General features: G+C 41.5%; 2 protein-coding genes across 3 annotated transcripts; one reads left to right on the forward strand and one right to left on the reverse strand.

Annotated features, from left to right (window-relative positions):
• Positions 1-225: 225 nt before the first annotated feature.
• Positions 226-7,315, forward strand: gorasp1a (golgi reassembly stacking protein 1a). The gene is made up of 9 exons (XM_083991792.1): positions 226-374; positions 1,129-1,209; positions 1,334-1,537; positions 1,651-1,737; positions 1,926-2,056; positions 2,828-2,960; positions 3,262-3,370; positions 3,453-3,596; positions 4,419-7,315. The coding sequence occupies exons 1-9, from the start codon at positions 312-314 to the stop codon at positions 4,913-4,915; spliced, it is 1,449 nt and encodes a 482-aa protein (XP_083847918.1). The 5' UTR covers positions 226-311; the 3' UTR covers positions 4,916-7,315.
• A 103-nt stretch (positions 7,316-7,418) lies between these two features.
• On the reverse strand, positions 7,419-14,503 carry LOC311000906 (WD repeat-containing protein 48; the record flags this gene model as incomplete). 2 transcript variants are annotated; one of them, XM_083991790.1, is made up of 18 exons in its annotated part: positions 7,419-7,702; positions 7,815-8,007; positions 8,187-8,263; positions 9,528-9,615; positions 9,803-9,908; positions 10,015-10,110; positions 10,208-10,304; positions 10,440-10,547; positions 10,780-10,877; positions 10,970-11,072; positions 11,342-11,416; positions 12,207-12,431; positions 12,529-12,630; positions 12,901-12,989; positions 13,132-13,344; positions 13,457-13,535; positions 13,665-13,805; positions 14,444-14,503. In XM_083991790.1, 18 exons carry the CDS (start codon positions 14,489-14,491, stop codon positions 7,607-7,609), a joined length of 2,034 nt encoding a protein of 677 aa, XP_083847916.1. In that variant the 3' UTR covers positions 7,419-7,606. The 2 variants fall into 2 exon arrangements, with proteins under 2 accessions (XP_083847916.1, XP_083847917.1); XM_083991791.1 differs by having other exon boundaries at positions 13,457-13,532; positions 14,444-14,491.
• Positions 14,504-19,409: the final 4,906 nt, after the last annotated feature.

Here is a 19,409-nt window from a genome sequence, read left to right on the forward strand (position 1 = left end):
TCTGCTATTCTCTTTAATAAAATAAAATAAAAAAATATTAAACCAAACCAAGGAAACAACCAAACAAAAATAAAAAACATACAAGCCCTAAAACATTCCCAAATATGAAATATTTGGTAATAATTTTACATTATTTTGCATTGTTATCATTTGTGCGCGCGCTGTGTGTACGTGAACGCGCGCACGCTCGACAGCAGCAGCGCTCGATTGTTTTGGCCTGAGGACAAGATGGCCGCCAACTGTCAGCCGTGATAATTCTCACGCTCGTCTTATTTTCTTGCAATATTCATATTTGAGAGTTACTGGAAGAGATGGGGCTGTCACAGAGTTCAGAGGCGTCAGAGGGAGGGACGTACGGATACCATGTTCACGGCGTAAGACCTTTAACTATCGGCTTTGTTTGGGTTTGGTGCAGCTCGTACAGCAGCTAACAGAGAGCTAGCTGCTGCTGCTGCTGCTGCTGAGGAGACACCGGGGAAAACTGACGTGGTGGTGGTGACACCGGTCACTGCTCAGCCCCCAGAGCGAGGGGATATCATTATACAACACTAACCTTTACTCTGCTATTTAATGTTGTCAGAAATAAACTTTAATCCCAGTTAACTCGTCTCAAATCAAATACTCCATTAGTCCGTCACAGTGGTGCTCAGCGCTTCATCTGAATGGGAGATCAATACCTGTGTAGCTAATAATTTGACGTCTATAATGAACTACAATAGATATGTTACTGAACTTCGATGAATTTCCTTGTTTCAAGCTTTTCACTGCTTTGCAAAGAAATAGAAATAGACTAATAAACGCATAAACCTTGTTTTAGTGCTGAAGTGATTACTGGACCAAATCGATCGATTAATCGTGAGCGATCCAGCTGTCTGGGCTTGTCAAATGGCTTTTCTACTGTATGTTTTACATTATTCTGACTTCATTATTTTTGCAACAGGTGGTCAGTTCAATCAAGCAAAGTGATGTTGTTGGGCCCGAGGAAACAATGTTACAATTTGAATATTGAATCAGCTAATTCATAATATAAATCATCCTTTGTTGTATTTATTGAGTTTAGTGGCATATTATGTATAAAGGTTCCCTCCAGTTCTTAAATAAATAGAAAATGCTTGTCTGTTTTGACAGGTGCAGCCAAATTCACCTGCAGAGAAGGCCGGACTGCAGCCCTTCTTCGACTTCATCTTGTCTTTGGACAGTAAAAGACTTGTAAGTTAGTTGATTATCTGACAATAAGCATTGAAATTAGTCATTCACCACAAGATGAGTGTGAATAAAGGGTGCACAGATGTTAAAAACATAAGATTTTCTCCCCCTTGTCACTGTATCCCAGAATGAGGAGAATGAGCTGCTGAAGGAGATCCTGAAGGCCAACATGGAGAAAGCAGTGAGGATGGAGGTGTACAGCACCAAAAGCACGATGGTTCGTGAGCTGGAGGTGGTGCCCAGTACCATGTGGGGAGGACAGGGTCTGCTGGGCGCCAGTGTTCGCTTCTGCAGCTACCAAGGAGCCAGCGAGAACGTCTGGCATGTCCTGGTGAGCTGCTTCATCCAGGAAAACTCGTTAAACTGGCCTGAGCCTCTCTGCTCTCAGCTCATACAGTAGCTTTATATTGTGTTTGCTCTATAACTGAAATTGATTTCCCCCAGGACGTGGAGGCGAGTTCACCTGCTGCACTGGCCGGCCTTCAGCCACACACTGACTACATAGTTGGAGCAGATCAGGTGTTGCAAGATGTAAGGCTCAATTTAACATCATCATGCGACGCTGTGTTGGGTTCACATATATTTCCAGAGATCATTTCTGGCATTTTATTTGACCATTAGTATATATACTGTATATATATATTTATATTCTATAAAGCTGTGTTTAAAGGCATCTTTAAAAGTCAAGTTGTTGTTGATTCAGAGTTTCTGATTTCCAGTCAGAAGACTTCTTCTCATTGGTCGAGGCCCATGAAGGGAAGCCGCTCAAGCTGCTGGTCTACAACATACAAACAGATGGCTGCAGGGAAGTGGTGGTCACGCCAAATGGAGCGTGGGGAGGAGAGGGCAGGTATGCAACGATACACAGATGTGTGACAATTTCATGGTCACTTAGTCGCTTAGGAGTGTTTAACATTCACTACTTAGACTGTTTTCATGATGAATGAAGAGAAAGCATCACCTGGATTCATTCTTGTGCTTAAAGGAATAGTTCAGCATTTTGGCAAATTGGCCCATTGCCATAATCCCTATAGTCATAGCAGTAGGTTCGTTACCTTTATTTGTCGGTGCAAGCTATTTTTAGAACGGCGGAGCAGAGCCGTGAGCTGCTCAGAGCTACGCTACAGAGGCTCATGGGATTTCTTGGTTTCCCTCATCAAACTCATCAAATACACAATCCAACAACTCTAAAACGCTCTCGTGGACAAGTTGTGACCTGCACATTCACCAATAATGACAATAACCTAATGTTACGAGACAGAGTTGTTTTCTAAGTAAATTCATACAAAACCGCTGATTTTTCGGCCAGCAGTCTCTGCGTTTGCCTCGAAAACAACTAGCTTGCACCGACAATTAAAGTTAATGAAACTACTCCTAAATCTATGGGGATTATGGCAATGGGCAAATTTGCCAAAAATGTTGAACTATCCCTTTAAAACTAAATTTGGTTCCAATGATACACCTAAAATAAATCAGTCATTGTAAAGGTAAACAAAGTCAGTCAGCCAGACATTTACATTGAAAGTGTCCAGTGTTATGTGGCATGATTTTATGTTATAAAATGTATTAATAATTTAATAGTAATAATATGATATGAAATAATAAAAAAGTTTCCTTTCAGTTTGGGCTGTGGCATCGGTTATGGCTACCTGCACCGAATCCCTGTCAATCCCAATGTACCGACTCCAAAGCCCCCCACCCCTGAACCTGAAGAGGAACCTTCTCCCACTCTGCCCACACATGGATTCACAGAGGTAATGCTGAATTAGTGCTGCAATAAGTAATTACTTTTATGTGAATAATCAATTTTAATCATTTTTTAAATAAACAGGGTAATTGTTTAGACCAAAAAAAAAAAAAAAAAAAAGGAAAGGAAATACATTTTTCCACAACAGATAAATTCAATCATTTATGGATACTTAAAGAGATATCAATGAATGTTGAACACATTCAAGAAATGGCTTATTGTTGTTTCAGTGCCAATACAACTTTTTGCAGACTCAGTGTGGTACTCTGATGTTCAGTTAGATCAAACTCACCTCTGTGTGTTTTCAGGCGCCTCTGATGGCACCTTCAAGCCAAAGTGAAGAAGTACTGGACGTGGAGCAGGTCAGCATCCAGGAGGCTCCTCTCCCTCCACCCGTCCACAGAGTCATGGACCCTGGTCAGTTGTTTGAAAACAAGAAGGTCTCTGTCTTTTGACCTGTGTGTCCATCAAAATCTAATAATGGTGTTTGTGTTTGCAGGTTTCTCAGACTCCGAGGTGGCAGTGATGAACCCTGAAGCTGCAGATTTGGCGGACAGGCTGGATCTGTCCATGTCGTCCATCGACATGACCAACACTTCCCTGGCTATGCACGAGGAGAGGGAAGGTGAAATCTCTGGTGTCGGTGAGTTAACACAGCAGCAGCTCCTTTCACTTTCAGATTCTTTTAGCCACTTTTGTTAAAGGAGAATTCCGGTCATTTTTGACCTCTAAATCGTTGTCCTGATGGTCCCCCAGTGTTGGGCGGAGCAAAAAACGCGACTAAAATTGATGCAGGCAAACCAGAGTTACACCATTGGCTACACGGCGCTAGGGATAGCAACAACGCTAACCTATGGGGGCAATTCTTTCAACCACAACAAACACTCAAAAAAAAATCAAATATCTATGGTACATGACTAGAATCCTTATGACACACCACTGAACTCATATAGTGTACAATAAACAGTATAAACTTTGTGTTTTTGCATGTAATCAAGATAGCCGAACTCTGAAACATCCTGGAAAGACATTACTATCCGATCACAGAGCGCCTGCTCTCCCCGCCACAGAAACAAACACTTTTTCCTTGTTGTGATGATTTCTTTACAAAAATAAACGGTCAGAGATATTTTGGACATTACCACTGCACTGCTCAACCGTTTATTTTTTCAAGTTTATACTGTTTATACTGTACACTATATGAGTTCAGTGGTGTCTCGTAATGATTCGACTCGTGTTTTTTGAGTGTTTGTTGTGGTTGAAAGAATTGCCCCCATAGGTTAGCGTTGTGGCTATCCCTAGCGCTGTCTAACCATGGTGTAACTCTGGTTTGCCTGCATCAATTTTAGTCGCGTTTTTTGCTCCTCCCAACACTGGGTGACCATCAGGACAACGATTTAGGGGTCAAAAATGACCGGAATTCTCCTTTAATTCTCCTGACTGGATTTGGTTTCTTGTTGTACAGAGGAGCTGGAGGATACCGTGCTGCTCTCATCATCAGCTGAGGACCAGGACGAGTCACAAGAGCTGAGCTCCCAAGTCACCATGGACCTGGCCTCTGCGCTGGCTTCCACTGACATTTTCTCTGATTCAGGTTTCCCGCCAGCTGAACCACATCAACTGCCCGCAGAGTCCACAGACCCACAAAGCTTTCCCACCGAGTCTAGTGAGAGCCCAAGTCTACCAATGGGTGACTCACCTCTCCCTGTGGACTCCCATGATCCTCCTGCTGAGCCCCCAGCCCCGGCTGAAGACCCTCCCTGCCCGTCTCCTGTGGATCTCCTCCTCCAGGCCTCGGCCGCTGACGAGTCGACGGCGGACAACGACTCTGGCGCTCTTGCCGCGGAGGGAGCTGCTTCAGGATCAGAAGAGGAGTCTGTAGAGCTTCTAGATGTGGATCCTGCTCAGCAGTGCAGCCACGAGCACCATGACGAGGAGCCAGAGGAAGCACATCTTGATTAAACTCGTGTCAGGCCACACAGAAAGTACAGAAATCCAGAGTGAGCTCGACAATCACTTTTTAAATGTTTTTTTTTTAAAAGAAACGCTATAAAGAAAGTACAGGCCAACCAAGGGAAAGCTGATAGTCTTACCTAAGTGTACATGATGAGGTTAGTTACACTACAGAAACCAGCTAGAGCATTAACATGTAATAGAAAAAAAAAACTTTGAGGCACTATAGTAATATTCTCTGTTTTATATGTGAGAGTTGAAAGTTACGGCTGATTTAAAGCCAAAAAAAGAAAGACATTTTTATCAGCGTTTTGTCCTCGTGTGGTGCAAAATTTAGAATATACGGGTGACGAGTCTTTGTTTCTGGTACACTAATGTGACGACTACTTGAATACTTCCAAAGATAAACACGTTGTATAAGGAAAAAAAACACACAACAAAATGCGTTTACTACGGCAAAGACCAGCTGCACCTTTATATGTGTAACACTATTAAAGTTTTTATACACTTTAAAACCAGATGGTTGTTTTAGACGAGATGTGTCATGGTGCAATTGTATCTGTTAAAGAAGCATCATCCGCAACTCTGTCCCACAAATAGAGCTTTTAGATAAAGCTTCATTATAGGAGGGAGGGACATTTACATTGATTGGGTTTTACAATATGTTTCTTGTGGGATGAGGGAAATATTTGTCCACTTGTATTAAGGTAAAGCAGCCAGTTCACATTTTGACATATCTGTCTTCAGTTTAATTTATTGCGATCCATGATCACTTTGAAAGCCATTTAACTTCCTGTCAAGCTGGAATTATGTCCCTGTGTTTTATTTCCCATTATTTTTACCTTGTAATCTATGCAACAGTAGATGAGAACTGCCTGTGACTTCACAGGCAAGTGCGTTCATTATGTAAATCCAATAGATAACAAGCCTTTTTAATAAGTGTGATAACACAGTAATACTGCTGATGAATAGTTTTCTGTTTTTCTAGGGGGCTACTTAAATGTTTTTTTTTCCACTGTCGATGTAGGTGCTAGTGTGTAAAATAAGGAAAAGTATTTTTGCAGATATTTTATCAATGAATTGTATGTTTTATTAGGAATGAGTGCAGAGTCTTTTGATGAATGTGAAATGGGTGAATCTTCGATGGTTAAACAATCATATCACTTGACTTAAAAAAAAAAAAAGTTGTCCCTTGTTTTGTCTTATTTCACACTCATCAGCTCAACACATTACAACTCAAGAAACATCCACCTATAATTCCCATCAATCTCATTGTTAAACCATTCCAATTTATTTCTCTGAATGCCTAAAATATACATATTTCACAAATTATTACAACAGGGATATTGCAGTGTTGTGGCCTGATTTACGGTACCCATCCTGCTTTTGGCCAATTAGAGCTCACTTGATGCGTCCCCACTGCAGCTTTACACACACACTCCTCATGGCAAAAATTAACTCCAGAACATTTACAATGAAAGGATTTGTTGTTCTGGTTGGTGACACACTAAGAGAGAAATGGGTATTTAGCGTTTATTTCACTTTGGTGAATTTCCCACAGTGGTTGAATGTTCATATATTCTCTTGGATGAGATTCCCCTTCAAGTTATATTTATGTTTCATTGAACTCCTATTGAATCTAAACGAAATATACATTAGGAACAGCCCTCACTGTCAGCAAAGTCACTGCTCATGAGCCAAGCACAGAGCGAGTAAGCACGAGTTATTGTTAAAGATATATACCTTATATATAATTTCCCCAATGACTTGGACGACGACTGACATTCTTCAGCGTGAAACTGCAATCTCTGGGTTGTAGTGAATACAACAAATGCAATTTATAACATCCAAGTCAAATTACCTTCATGATCACAAATGTGCTCTAGGGATTTGGAAAAATAACTTGGTTCTTAAGTAAACTGTACAACAACAAAATAAAACTGCTGCAAAACCAAAAAAATAATAATCAGTCAAAAATGTTGTACATATATTTACAAAAAAGAAAAAAAAAGAACATTCAGTCCATTGAGAACAGCACAGCTAAACAGAAGAGACAAAGACAAGTGTTTCTGTCAATGAGGTTCAATGATTAGACGTCTAAGCCAAGGTTAAGTTCAGGTTAGGATGAACCACGTTGACAACAGAACGGATTCGGGTGGTTTCGAAGGACTGTGATGCTACCCAGAGACCCACTGTACTCCTAAACTGGTGAAACTGCTGAGACGGGTGTTGGGTGTTTGTAGAACGAGGACAGTTTCTGGAATGTACTAGAACAGTCTACTACATCCATGTGTATATACACACACACACACACACACTCAGACACAAGCACGGTCGCTTCAAAATAAAATGCCAGTCGGGAGGAAAGAAACAAACATAGCAGTCAAAGATGTGAAAAAAAAAAAGAAAGTAATCAGTGTGTGAAGTGGTGAAAATATTGGAGTCCATTCTTCAAACTGTAAAAATAAAACAAAACAAACAATATGAACCACTGATCTCCCAGGTGTCTGTTGACTGCTCCGGCCTGTTACTGGTCAGTTCCCTATGATACACCATGAGCCACGTCCTCACACATTTTTACTGGTTTCTCATTGATACTGCGACTCTTGACCACACAATGGGGTTTAGGGTACTACATGTCAGAGGTGGGTGGTGATTGGCAAATGACAAAGAGTTCTTCTTTTTAAAAATTGATGACTTTCACGTGGACTTCTGCCTATAGTGAAGCGTCAAGTCCCCTCCACTCTTCCAGATAAAATGTTTAACTGTTCGCAGGTCCATGTTGGGATCCAGAACCTGGTTCAGAGATGAAAATAAATAAACAAAAGGGTATTAATAAATAAAATAAATCCTAATTTAGAGATGCAGAGCTCATGTAGAGATGTACTGGCGAACACTGTGTGCGTACCTGGTCTTGACACATGAGCTCGATCTTCTCCTCAGCTAGCATGGCCATGTCCTCCTCCTTCTCCTGCTCCCCCGGTTTGTCGTTGGCCGTGGAGCTGGTGGTCTGCGACTCGTTGTCCAGGTTGATGATCTTCTCGTAAACGTGCTCCATCACCTTCCTCACCTGGAGCATGTCACTGGCCGAGAGCCGGTCCCTGCAGAACGCACAGCGGGCAGAAATCAGCTCCAAGTGGGCAGGTTGTTAACTAATATTAAAAAGCTGCAGCATCCAGGTCAGTGTAGATGACGTTTCTTTATGTGCAGTTCTTTATTTGTTATAAGGAAATACATGTTTTTATAAATCCTACAAGAAAAGAAAGAGGGAAAAACTCACTTCTTCAGAGTTTTTGCACCAGAAGAGGAATGGGGTTGGAGGTAGAACGGGATTTTGTTGAACTTGGGCATATTTTTCTGCAACAGAAGAAGAAGAAAGATTATGCAATACATGTAAATATAACAAAGTACAACATGGCAGGAATACATGCAAAGTCTCAGAAGGCAAAACCTCTTCCTCTTGAATTTTCCAAAGAGCATTTACAATCATGATAATTACTTTGTATTTTGTTACCAACATTGTAAATCAGTTGTGAAATACTTACAAGGTAAGTAGTAAATAAGTTACTGAGAATACTCAGCACCATTAAGTTTTTCCTTCAACATAATGGTACAACACAAACACACTCATGTTTGCCCTTTGATTAAACAAACCTGCAGGTCCAACAGACTAAAGCTAGAAGACTAATGGCCCTTTTCCACTAGTGCGACTCAGCTCGACTCGTTTTTTTTGCTTTTCCACTAGCACCTAGTACCTGATACCTGGTACCTTTTTGGTAACACCTCAGCCCGGGCTCCAAGCGAGCCGTGACGATACTAAAACGTGACGTCAACGGACTGCTTTCCACTAGGGATGTCACGATTACTTGTTTTCACAAAGATTCCTAAATACCGTAAATGTTGGCATGTCATTTTTAATTAAAGAAAAAGCAAAACAAAACACGATTGAAATTAATGCAAACATTTGGTATAGATGACAATTTATGACCTGAATATTTCAAATACTTCCCCTGGGAATTAAGAATTGGTCATATATTAATAGATATTTGAAATATTTAGTGTAAACAATGAGTAATGTAATTATATTTTGACTATATTTGATTTTACACATTCATAGCGTTCTGAAATTAATTAATGCATAATAATCGTGATAATCGTAATACCGTGATTATTTCTCTGACAATAATCATACCAAGAAAATTTATAATCGTGACATCCCTACTTTCCACTGGCCAAAACGTCATCACTGGAAGAGTCGCACGCACGACGTCAGACACGAGAGTCAAAGGCGCTAATTTTAAAAACACACCGGCAGCAGCGCCCACTGAGCTGTACTGAGTATGAGACTGTTGTTATTCTTTCACGTCAGTTAAATGGCTGCTGTGTGGAAAACCACAACCTGGCCCGTAATCGAGGTGCAGTGAGTTTGGAGCCGACGAGAGGATAGAAAAAAATGACGACTCTTTAGGAGGAACTATGAAGGACTCAGCTGTGATGGAAAAGGACCTAAATCGAGTGGAGTGGAGCTGTAACTGTGTAGTGGAAAAGGGGCATTAGGTTTCACAGAAGGTGAAACACTGTACCTTCTTCATATGTGTAAGAAGAGAGCCATCATACTTACATCTACAGTTATATCAATAACCCACTGTGGGACTGTCTCATTCAGTAGCATGGATTCAGTCTCTCCACCTGAATCTCTACATAGCAACCTGAAGCAGACAAAACAAGACATCAGGGGCAATTATGTGCTGCAATCAGTCACTCAGCTGCTAACATTTCATATGACATGACAAATCAATATGACAAATATAAAACGGTAAGACATGATTACATAACAAATCCAATGCCAGTGCTCTCAACTTACATTCAACCTGCACTGTTAGTGAAAATAAATACCTGAATAGAGTTCTGCCTCCTGCCTCTCCAAAGATGACTGGCGTGTGTGGCGGCACCTGGAAATATCCATTTCCCTTCTGGACCCTGTTCTCCTGCTCTCCGTTCACTGTGGGCACAAGGAAACAATCCTGCTGTGAGAAAGACTGAAACAAATTGAATGGATCAACAGACGTCATCGACTGCGGAGGTTGGACTGTGTTTGGTCTCCTCACCGTGGTTCACCTCGTTCTCTTCCTCATCCATGGGGTTGATGCGAGTTCTGGGCCAGAACTCCAGCAGAGCCTGCAGCAGCAGTCCACCCAGGTTCACTGCAGAGACCCAGGGCCAAAGTCAGGCAATATTGAGTTACAGCCTCCACTCTGCACCATTTAATATGTAATTGTATATAAAGGTCTGAAATCTTACACTTTGGGTCGGACCCATCAGAGCTGGAAAACCCTGCGTCCTTTGCGGACACCCAGGCAGCGAAGCAGTCGCTCTCATCCAGTGTGATAGTGAGCATCTAATCATCATCATCAAACAAAAACACAACACAACTGTAAGACTACTAAACCAGGCTTAGAGGGGACTTCTGGGAAAAAAGGCACAACTGCTTGACAAGATTAAAACTTGTGGTATTACTAGGTTTGGCACTCACCCCAGTTTTCAGATCAACAGAGAACCAATTTGGCACATAGACCATCTTGAAGCGCTTTTTAATCTCTTCATCGAACTCCACTTTCCCCAAGTCTTCACCCTTGCAAGCCTAAAGGTAAAAAAAAAAAAGCTCATCAAGTCAAAACAAAGATATTATCTTCAGTGTTTATGACTCATCATGGCAGGAAAGCACCAAACAACCACAACAATCCTCTTCTGAGTGACAGGATTTGTTAGACTGTAATTTAAACCATCAGTTTCACTGAGGGTTGCATGACACGATCACAGATGTGATCACCCTCTAAACTCCTAATAACGCCTTCACTTTATGACGGATTCACCTTAAGGACATCCCAGAAAGCCACATTGTTGTTGGTATCTTTGGTGAGTATGTGTCTCTTGTCGTTCAGAATGTGGCACTGGATAATACTGGCACCTCCTGAAAACACAACAGAACATTTTACTTGGTGAAAAAAACAACACTATGACTCATTTGGAAAATGCCGTAAAAAACAAAAACCACAAATTCACCTTTGATGACTTGCTCTGGCTGAGTACACAGCGGTGTCAGAGGGGTAGTGCAGTCGTTGTCATACTCCCCTGATGATCTGAAGTTGTGCATTCCCTTTAGAGACTAAATAACAACACACACAATAATCATTACTGACTGTCCTGGATTTTAATAATTGCTCCACTACAAGAAACAAGTGTGACGAATATAACAAAATATATAATAATGTAGCACTCCATCATAAAGCTGGGAACTGTTTATCATATAAACACATATTACAGGGTTCCAGCTGAAGAGATGAGGTGCCACATGCACAAGTCAGTGTCTGCACTGAGTTCCAGTCATTATGTTGTCGGTCCCCCAGAGATCTCAGAGGTGTCACGCATGCTTACCCATTTATTAACGGATGACTTGGTGGTGGAGACCCAGATAGCTGGAGGTGGGTCAGCAGATCTGTCCAGTTCCATCTGGGCAAAGAGAAAGATGGGGAAAAAAAGGGTTGAGTGACTCTACATGGTTAGCTATGAGCACAGATTTGGCCGAGGGGAGAATGCCAGGATCGTTAATTCGATTCTCTAGTTTAAACTTTATTAACTTTTAATACAGCAACAAAATTCCTTAAAATGAGAGCTGAGAGCTCAGAGCTTCAAGGTAAAAGCAGAACATGATTCATGCATTGGACATGACTTGCCCTTACCCTACACATTTAAAAAAAAAAAAAATACACAAAAGTTACCAGACCCAGTATTTACATGTACACTGTAGACACCAGCTGAAAGAAGTGTTGGTATAGAGACAGGACCTGTACTAAGGTTACTACACCTTTTTTTCCTTTTTAAGTCCCATATGTGTTCATTAAAGCAGAAGTAAGAGGAATGTTTGTGTTAATATAAGTCTTAAATAGTTCTATCTTCCGACAGCAATCACTTATATAGAGTGTTTGGTCCGAAACACGGGTCTGTCAGTCACTCTGCTCTGCTGTAAGCCGAGGAGAAAACTTTCCTTCCTACAACCTTTATCCAATGAGGAGAGAGAACGGCATAAAGGGGCGGTCCTCTCTGTGTGTGCAGCCAAGGGATGCGCGTGAATGTGGTGACGTAGGGACGAGGACAGGGGCTGCTAACTCCATCGGCTGACAGGAAGTTAGCCAAAAGGACCGGAACGCTTACTTCTGCTTTAATCAGTGTATTTCATAGAGTTGGACCATTACTGCATAACAGAACATTTGTTTGGAGTTACAGAGTTTTGTGTTCGTACTTTGAGCACCGGGGCCTTTTCCTCACAGATGAGCACACGGATGTCTGGGTTACGCAGGTCAGTGCAGTAGATCTTTTTGTCCCTGCCTCCAGAGTAGACGTGTGTAAAGGCCTCGTTGACCTGCAGGGCCCACACCCCTTCATCGTGCACCCGGTAGGTGGCGATACACCTCTGCTGGCCGAGCGACCACAGGCGGATGGTCCCGTCCGAACTGCCCGATAGGCACTGAGAGGATGGAAGCAGAAGAGACGAAAACATTAACATTTGGGGGGTTCTGCTTAACAGTCTCCAACCACTCTTCATATCAAATGTCTTCACTCGCCTGTGTGCCATCTCGATTCAACAGCAGCGACTTGACGTTGTCTGTGTGTCCTTTAAGCTTCATCAGTTTCGCACATGTTCGAGGATCCCACACTCTCAGTACCTGAGAACAGAAAGAAAGCATCGGAAGAAAGATGAATTTGGGATATGCATAGACATACAACCTTGCACCACTCTGTAACCTTTCTGATATGCACACATGCACCAGTTTAAATCAAATTAATAAAGTATTCAAAAGCAGTTTGTTTGAGAGCTGTGATGTGAATTTTTGCTACATCTGACCTCAAGATAAAACTGAATAAAAGTATTTGAGTTAACATGAGTGTTGCATTTATCTCATGTTAATTCAACTAATGTGAATGGGATCACAGACCTTTTCTGTAGATCCAGAGACAATGACTGTGCCCATCTGGTTCATAGCCAGACTGTAGATAGAGTCCTTGTTTCCACTCAGTGAAGACGCTGTTGCAGGGGAAAAATAGAGTCAGTCCACAAACATAAAATAAAAAAATATAAGCCATTACCAAACACTAATTCATGTCAAATGCACAAGTATCACAATTAGAGTATGGGCACAGCTGTCAGAGAAACAACCATCACTCACTGGTGACAGTGTTGTTGGAAGCAGTGAGTGCTGTTAGCGTGTTCACATCCCAAAGAAAGATCTGGCGGTCCAGACCGGCTGATGCTACCAGCTCCTTGTCCTTAGCGTAGGCCAGAGCTTTCACATAGTCCTTGTGTGTTCGTAACGTGGACATGCAGAAGCCTTTGTGTGCGTTCCACACTTTGACTGTAGTATCTGATGAGGCAGATATCACTGCAGACAGAAGAAAACCAGTCAGAACTGTAGGAAGTAAAATGCAGCAGTGGGAACTTCAGGGCACAGAGCCTGATTTCTAAATCAAACAGCAGCCAATGATCAAACTCACATGTTTTTCCATTGCAGCAGAGAACTATGTCATTAACCCAGTCTGTGTGATGCTCCATCGAGGCGATGTACGGATCCTGCTGCAGTGAATAAGAGCAGACACTGAGACGAGTCCAGGTGTGGGTATAAACAGCATGTGACAACACAGCTGTCTGGGTGTAAAGTGGGTGTTTCATTATAATTGACCTGGGGAGAGGAAGCAGTCTTACCTTGTGCTGGTACACACTCCATATCCGGATGATGGAGTCCCTTCCAGCGGTGAAGAGCCGGTTCAGCGCAGGGTCCAGCTGGAGCGCGTTCACCCCATTTCGATTGTACTTTTCCACCTCATCTCTAATGACATAGGACACCTGACACACACAGGGAAGGGAGTGAGCAGTGAGCACACCTACTTCCTTGTGCAGAGTTCAACGTTAAATGCACTTGCAAAGCTAGCCGCCGACGTGTGCGGCCGAGTTAATTGACATATATTTTAGATATTAATTCTCTACACAAGCATTATAATAATGGACAAACACCGTGCTTAAAATACAATGTGGCTTGATAGTGTATTATAGCGAGGTTCGCGGAAAAAAAATCACTGAGATACGTACGCGCTTCCAGCAATTAGACGGAGCCCACACAGAGAGCAGCTAAGCTACTGTTAGCGCCGCTAGCAGCTCAACCCGCCGCTCGGACCGACACCGACCACCGGCGCCCACAGACAGGTTCACAGCTATGATACAGCGTGTCTGGACTTTAGTTGTGTACGGATTGTTTACTAAAGCATGTAGTCTTTTCACCGTGGCGCTAGCAGGAGCCGCTAACAGCAACCGTAACCCAAGCTAGCTGTGTTAGCCCGGCTTGAGTCATGACTCGTAACGGCAGCGCTGTCTTCTCCGGCCGGTTTCCGGTGTCGGTAAAGTCTCCGTGAAGCACCGTGACGGGCAGGACAGCCTCGTTTTGTTGTTGCCAAACACTCAGTAGCAATGTAACTCTGAACATTTACCTGTACTTTTCTCCGCCCAGCAGCATTTTGCCTGTGATGCGTGGCCATCTTGCATGTTGACAGTCAGTTCATGTGATTCTACATCCGGGAAAATAGAAAACATATGCACCTGAGCTTTATGGGTAATGTGGTTTTTACTCTGCCCCCGCTTTCGCTGCGGAAACTCTGAAGATTTGTCAACTTTTCAACTCTGGCGGAACTGGGAAACCTGTGAAATCTGTAAAGAAAAAATATATATTAGGGCCCATAAAAGCAAAGCAATAGGCTACTATGAACCGCTAATGTCTAGGCATACACTTCCTTTTATTTGTAGCCTACAGATTTTTTAATTTCCCACCATGACAACCTAGACTTTTAAAAAACATACACAAAAAAACGACCAGAAAATAATAATAACGTGGGTATGACTTCAGTGTTCTCACTGATGTGAACGCAACACAGGTAGGTTGAAAGTCTGTTTTTGACCACTAGAGGGCGCAACATGACACTGAAAACACTAACATGCAGGAAAGTGCAAAAAATCCCAATGGAAACACAAAACTAAAATGATGACAACTTGTATAGAATCACGGCCCTTTAAGGTTTAAGGTTCAAGTGAAACATGTTTCGAAATCAAACACCAGGTGCTTTTATTGATCAATTCCTCCCTGTGTTTGACCTCTTTCAGTCTATGTTTGACAAGGGAGACGGTTATAGCCTATAGTTTCTGTCTCTGCAGTGTAGGCTAAATGTAAAGTAAATTCAACATGAATTATGACCGAAAGAATACCTTATTAATTTGCTTTGGTTCAGAGGCCCCCACAGCCCCCCATCCTCACGAATGTAGCATATAGCCTAACCATCAACTTGACATGAGGTTAGGCTATACTTCCTATGTTTATCATTAAGAGTCACATAAGGTTTTGACAAATCAGAGCAGCCTAATTTGTGTCAACACGTCTTTACCGTACGGTCCTAAAAATCCTAGTAGGCCAAATAAAGCTGAAATTTCCCCTGTGTCCCATTTACTGATATTATTTTCTATAGGCCTACTTGGTGCTGTGGGAAAAGCGCCAGCTCTCTCACTACATCCTGTGTCATATTTGAGTGTGACATGGTGCGCCTATAGGAGCGGTAATCCTCTGTGGTCCAGCAGCAGCAGCATCCTCCCTCCCTCCCCCTCCCCTCCCTCCTGCTCTCTTGCTCAAGGGCAAACCGAGGTGCGTCTCTCCTGCCGCCGCGCAGCATCCGCCCCACTCCGCGGCTCAGGACCTCTCCTCTGTGGGATGAACGCGGCAGAGCCACTCGAGTGGCACGGAAGCGGGCAACTTGTGCGTCCCCCCCACTGCGGCAGGTGTCAAGATGTCTAACATAAGGTGATCAGACCTGTGGTGTTTGTGCAGAAGTCAGCTGAGTGAGTTTCCTGGTGACACTTCTCTGCCCTGTTGACTGGAGTTTGGTCCACGATGAAGCGGGAATAAGCCTTGAGTGGAAGACATGGATTTTGCTCGGAGGGTTTGGCTGCTCCTTCTCCTGAAACCCGAAGAACTTAACTCTGGAAACTATGGTGTAAACCTCAGAGTTTCATATGTAAGTATCCCCCGTGAGGACCTGTAGATCCTGGCGTTAATATTTAACATACAGGAAGTGTGTGGCTATAAGCAAGGACTAAATTATTGGTAGGCTAGCCTCTGCTGCCTTTCTCTGTTTTCACTTTGATGATGGTGATGGTTTACTTTTTTGTCTGGTAAAAAAAAAAAAAAAAAAAAAAAAAAACCTAACAAATTATTATTCAGAAAAAACCTCCGGTTTTTCAGCCTATTTAATATATAAAAAATAACACAAACATGGCTTATGTTATAGACTACAGTGTAATCCTAAAAAAAAAGAGAGAGACTAAATACCAGAAAGTGCATAATGCAAAAAAAAAAAAAAAAAAAAAAAATCCATTTACTGTTTTATGTTGGAGTCTTAAGCATTAAAGGCTTACACTTACTTTAGCAACTCACTTTCATGGGCTTTCCCTGTGCAAAATCTGCTAAAAACAGATACCACACAGGAAGGACAAGCATCTTTAGTGCGAAACACTTCTCCACCATTTCCATACTTCATTGAAATTAAATGGGAAAGACATTACATAATGATATTTGAGGAAGTGGGATTCATCCATTTCCCTTATTTGGCAACATCCTCAGCCGGAGTGTGACACTTGTTGTGATCATCATCTTGTCTAATGAAGGATTCGCTTTAAGACTCAAGTGTTTCTGGAGACAGAGGATTTAAATGGACATGAGCATCTGATAGTCTCATGTCATTTTAGTCATCACTCTAGTCACATTAATACTTTCACCACTGTCTCATTTAGGTCTATACCTTCCATAACCTACAGTACAGTACGTATTTAAGCTGTCTGCTTCAATTACATTGAAAGGTTTTTGCAAAAGAATTAGGTCATCAGTTCAGTCTGTGCACCTAGGACCACAGTGTAAAGCTCAGAGAGGTCGATGTACCGTTAAGAACATACAGTATATGTAGCTTACACTTTGACCTCCAGGCTGTGGTGGGAGGTTGGTTTGAAACTTTGTGTTGCGTTTGTGGTTTCAGCTGAAATCTGGTTGTTAAATTCAGTATTTGAAGGGGATATCAAATTTTTTTGTGTTATAGACACTTTTCTGTGAATTTGAAGTTTGAATTCTTGATCCATACCAAGACAGACAATATAATCAGAAATGGAAATGTAAAATGAGAAGAGCAACATACACATAGAACATAGTAGTGTATAAAACCACTAATTTCGGATTATATAATAAATCACTACGAGTGAATAAACACCGAAATGCTTGTTGTGTTATCATATCCTGAAATAACCCTCTTTGGGATCTAACCTCTTAAATCCACAAAAGCTCAAAACCATAATATTTGAGCAAAAATAATAAAAAAAAGCACATCATTCAAGATGCTGCTTTTACTACAGGAAGCTTTTATATAATTGTTTGTTTGGTTAAATATCCTTAGGTATATTCGGTCAAAGTTTTAGAAATAGTGCATGTTACATAATGCCCATGATGACGAGGTTAGCACACTTGGCCTATTTTAAGGACACAATCTGCAATATTAAATCCAGAACACTCATAGGAAACACGGAACAAATGTTTTTTCTGTTTTTTAGATATTTACAAAATAGAATTTAACAAAAACTCAAATAACAAAAATGTGTTACAGGTAATAAATAAATACATTTCACTACACAAAGTTACTGTTATGAAAGCCAGTTGAGAAAAACACAGAAGCTGCATTGACATTTTATCAGAGGTACAAATAAGAAGTAACAAGAAGTTGACTGACAACGTTCATGGTGTAGGACACAAAGTGAGACTGAGGTCAGACTATCAAAAAGAGGTCAGGTGGTCATAGTAGAGAGTGCAAAGCTTTGTTTGTCCTGCTGTGGTGTTTGTTTCATGTTGGAATACATGTTGACAAAGTAAAGCATGGCTTTCATAGAAATAATCAGTGTGACAGACAATCTGGCTGCAAAGTGGTGACACTGCAAAAACAACCAGGGAAACACTTGATAGAAGACGCGGTAGCCTCCTCTAGAAATCTGTTGAAAGGGAAATTCCTCTTATTTGGTCTGGTGCATTTTCACACTATTCAACGCAGTTATACAAATTTAGTTTAATCAGGAATTTCCTGTGTCGTGGGACTGTGTCCGAAAAGATCAGGTCTATTGAAATCCTGATTACAAAGCACTCAAAGTTTGTTTTTAACAGACACACTGAGTGATCATTGCTTGTCCACTCTGTCTTTGTGAGGCATGGCAACAAAAAAGTACAGTCAATTTAGGATGTATTTGTCAAATAAAGGAAGGTTTGACAGCTCTGAGACCCTGACAGGGATATGACATCAGTCTCCTATTTGCACTAATACCATACATGACGCACTACAGCTCCTACCCAGGAGGACTGTGACATTCATGAGGGTTACAACAAATCTCATACCAGCTTTTGTTTCCAAACATTATAATTTCCTGCTTAGCACAGATGGACTAGTTGAGAGATTTGAAGTATCCGGTGGTGTTACTGAAACACTTTTACTTAAAAGCTACGTGGTTGTTGAGATGAATTGATTATAAATTATTTTCTTGTTTCATTATATTGACTTGTTTTCATTCAGTAAGCCATTCACTGTGACAGACATTGCACTGTGTTCAAAAGAGATTAGTTCTCTTTAGTATTATGATTTATGCTTTTAAAACCTCAGCATGTGCTTTATCATATAGTTCATCATCTGTTGACTTAGAGTTTCCACAAGTTTCAACAACAAAAAAATACAGGGAGGTGATGCATGCTCTGTGTAAATTATACATGCAGAAGCTTCAAGTGACCAATGTATTGTATACTCACTATACTGCTCTAAGTCTGTAGCAGATTATTCTATTGATTGAAATATGAAATACTAGCTCATTAAAACTTCATACGTAATCTATATTCATACAAAAATACCTTTAAGGATAAGGAGGTCAAACATGCAGAAAGTACAGATTTTAACTTCTGGAGCAACTGATGAGAGGGGAAACACTCATGATCATTTTAACGTTCATAAACAGCCGTGATGGTGGATGCTGAGCAGCCAGTGAATCGGTGCCTTGCTCATGGACACAGTGGTGGCCGTTGATGAGCTCTTCAATACAGTCATTTTATACCTTTCACTAGTAGTATGTCAGGCTGAGTGTGTGTGTATTTGTGTTTGTGTGTTTGTGTGTGCGTGTCAAAACCACCACTCAATGCCACCGCTCTACTTTCAATCTAATTATCTTAATTATTTGCACTGATAATGACGATATCACATCTGGCTGTTATGTGAATGAAATGTCATTCAACTGAAATATTTTCCCTCCGTGCTGTTTAATTCTTTACAACCGTCCCCTCTCTAAAGTGAGCTAGCGTGCACCCTGGTAGATACGGGCAGTTTCTATGTGCTCATTAGT

Source organism: Trachurus trachurus, assembly GCF_905171665.1.
Source record: "Trachurus trachurus genome assembly, chromosome: 17".
Taxonomy (NCBI): Eukaryota; Metazoa; Chordata; class Actinopteri; order Carangiformes; family Carangidae; genus Trachurus; species Trachurus trachurus.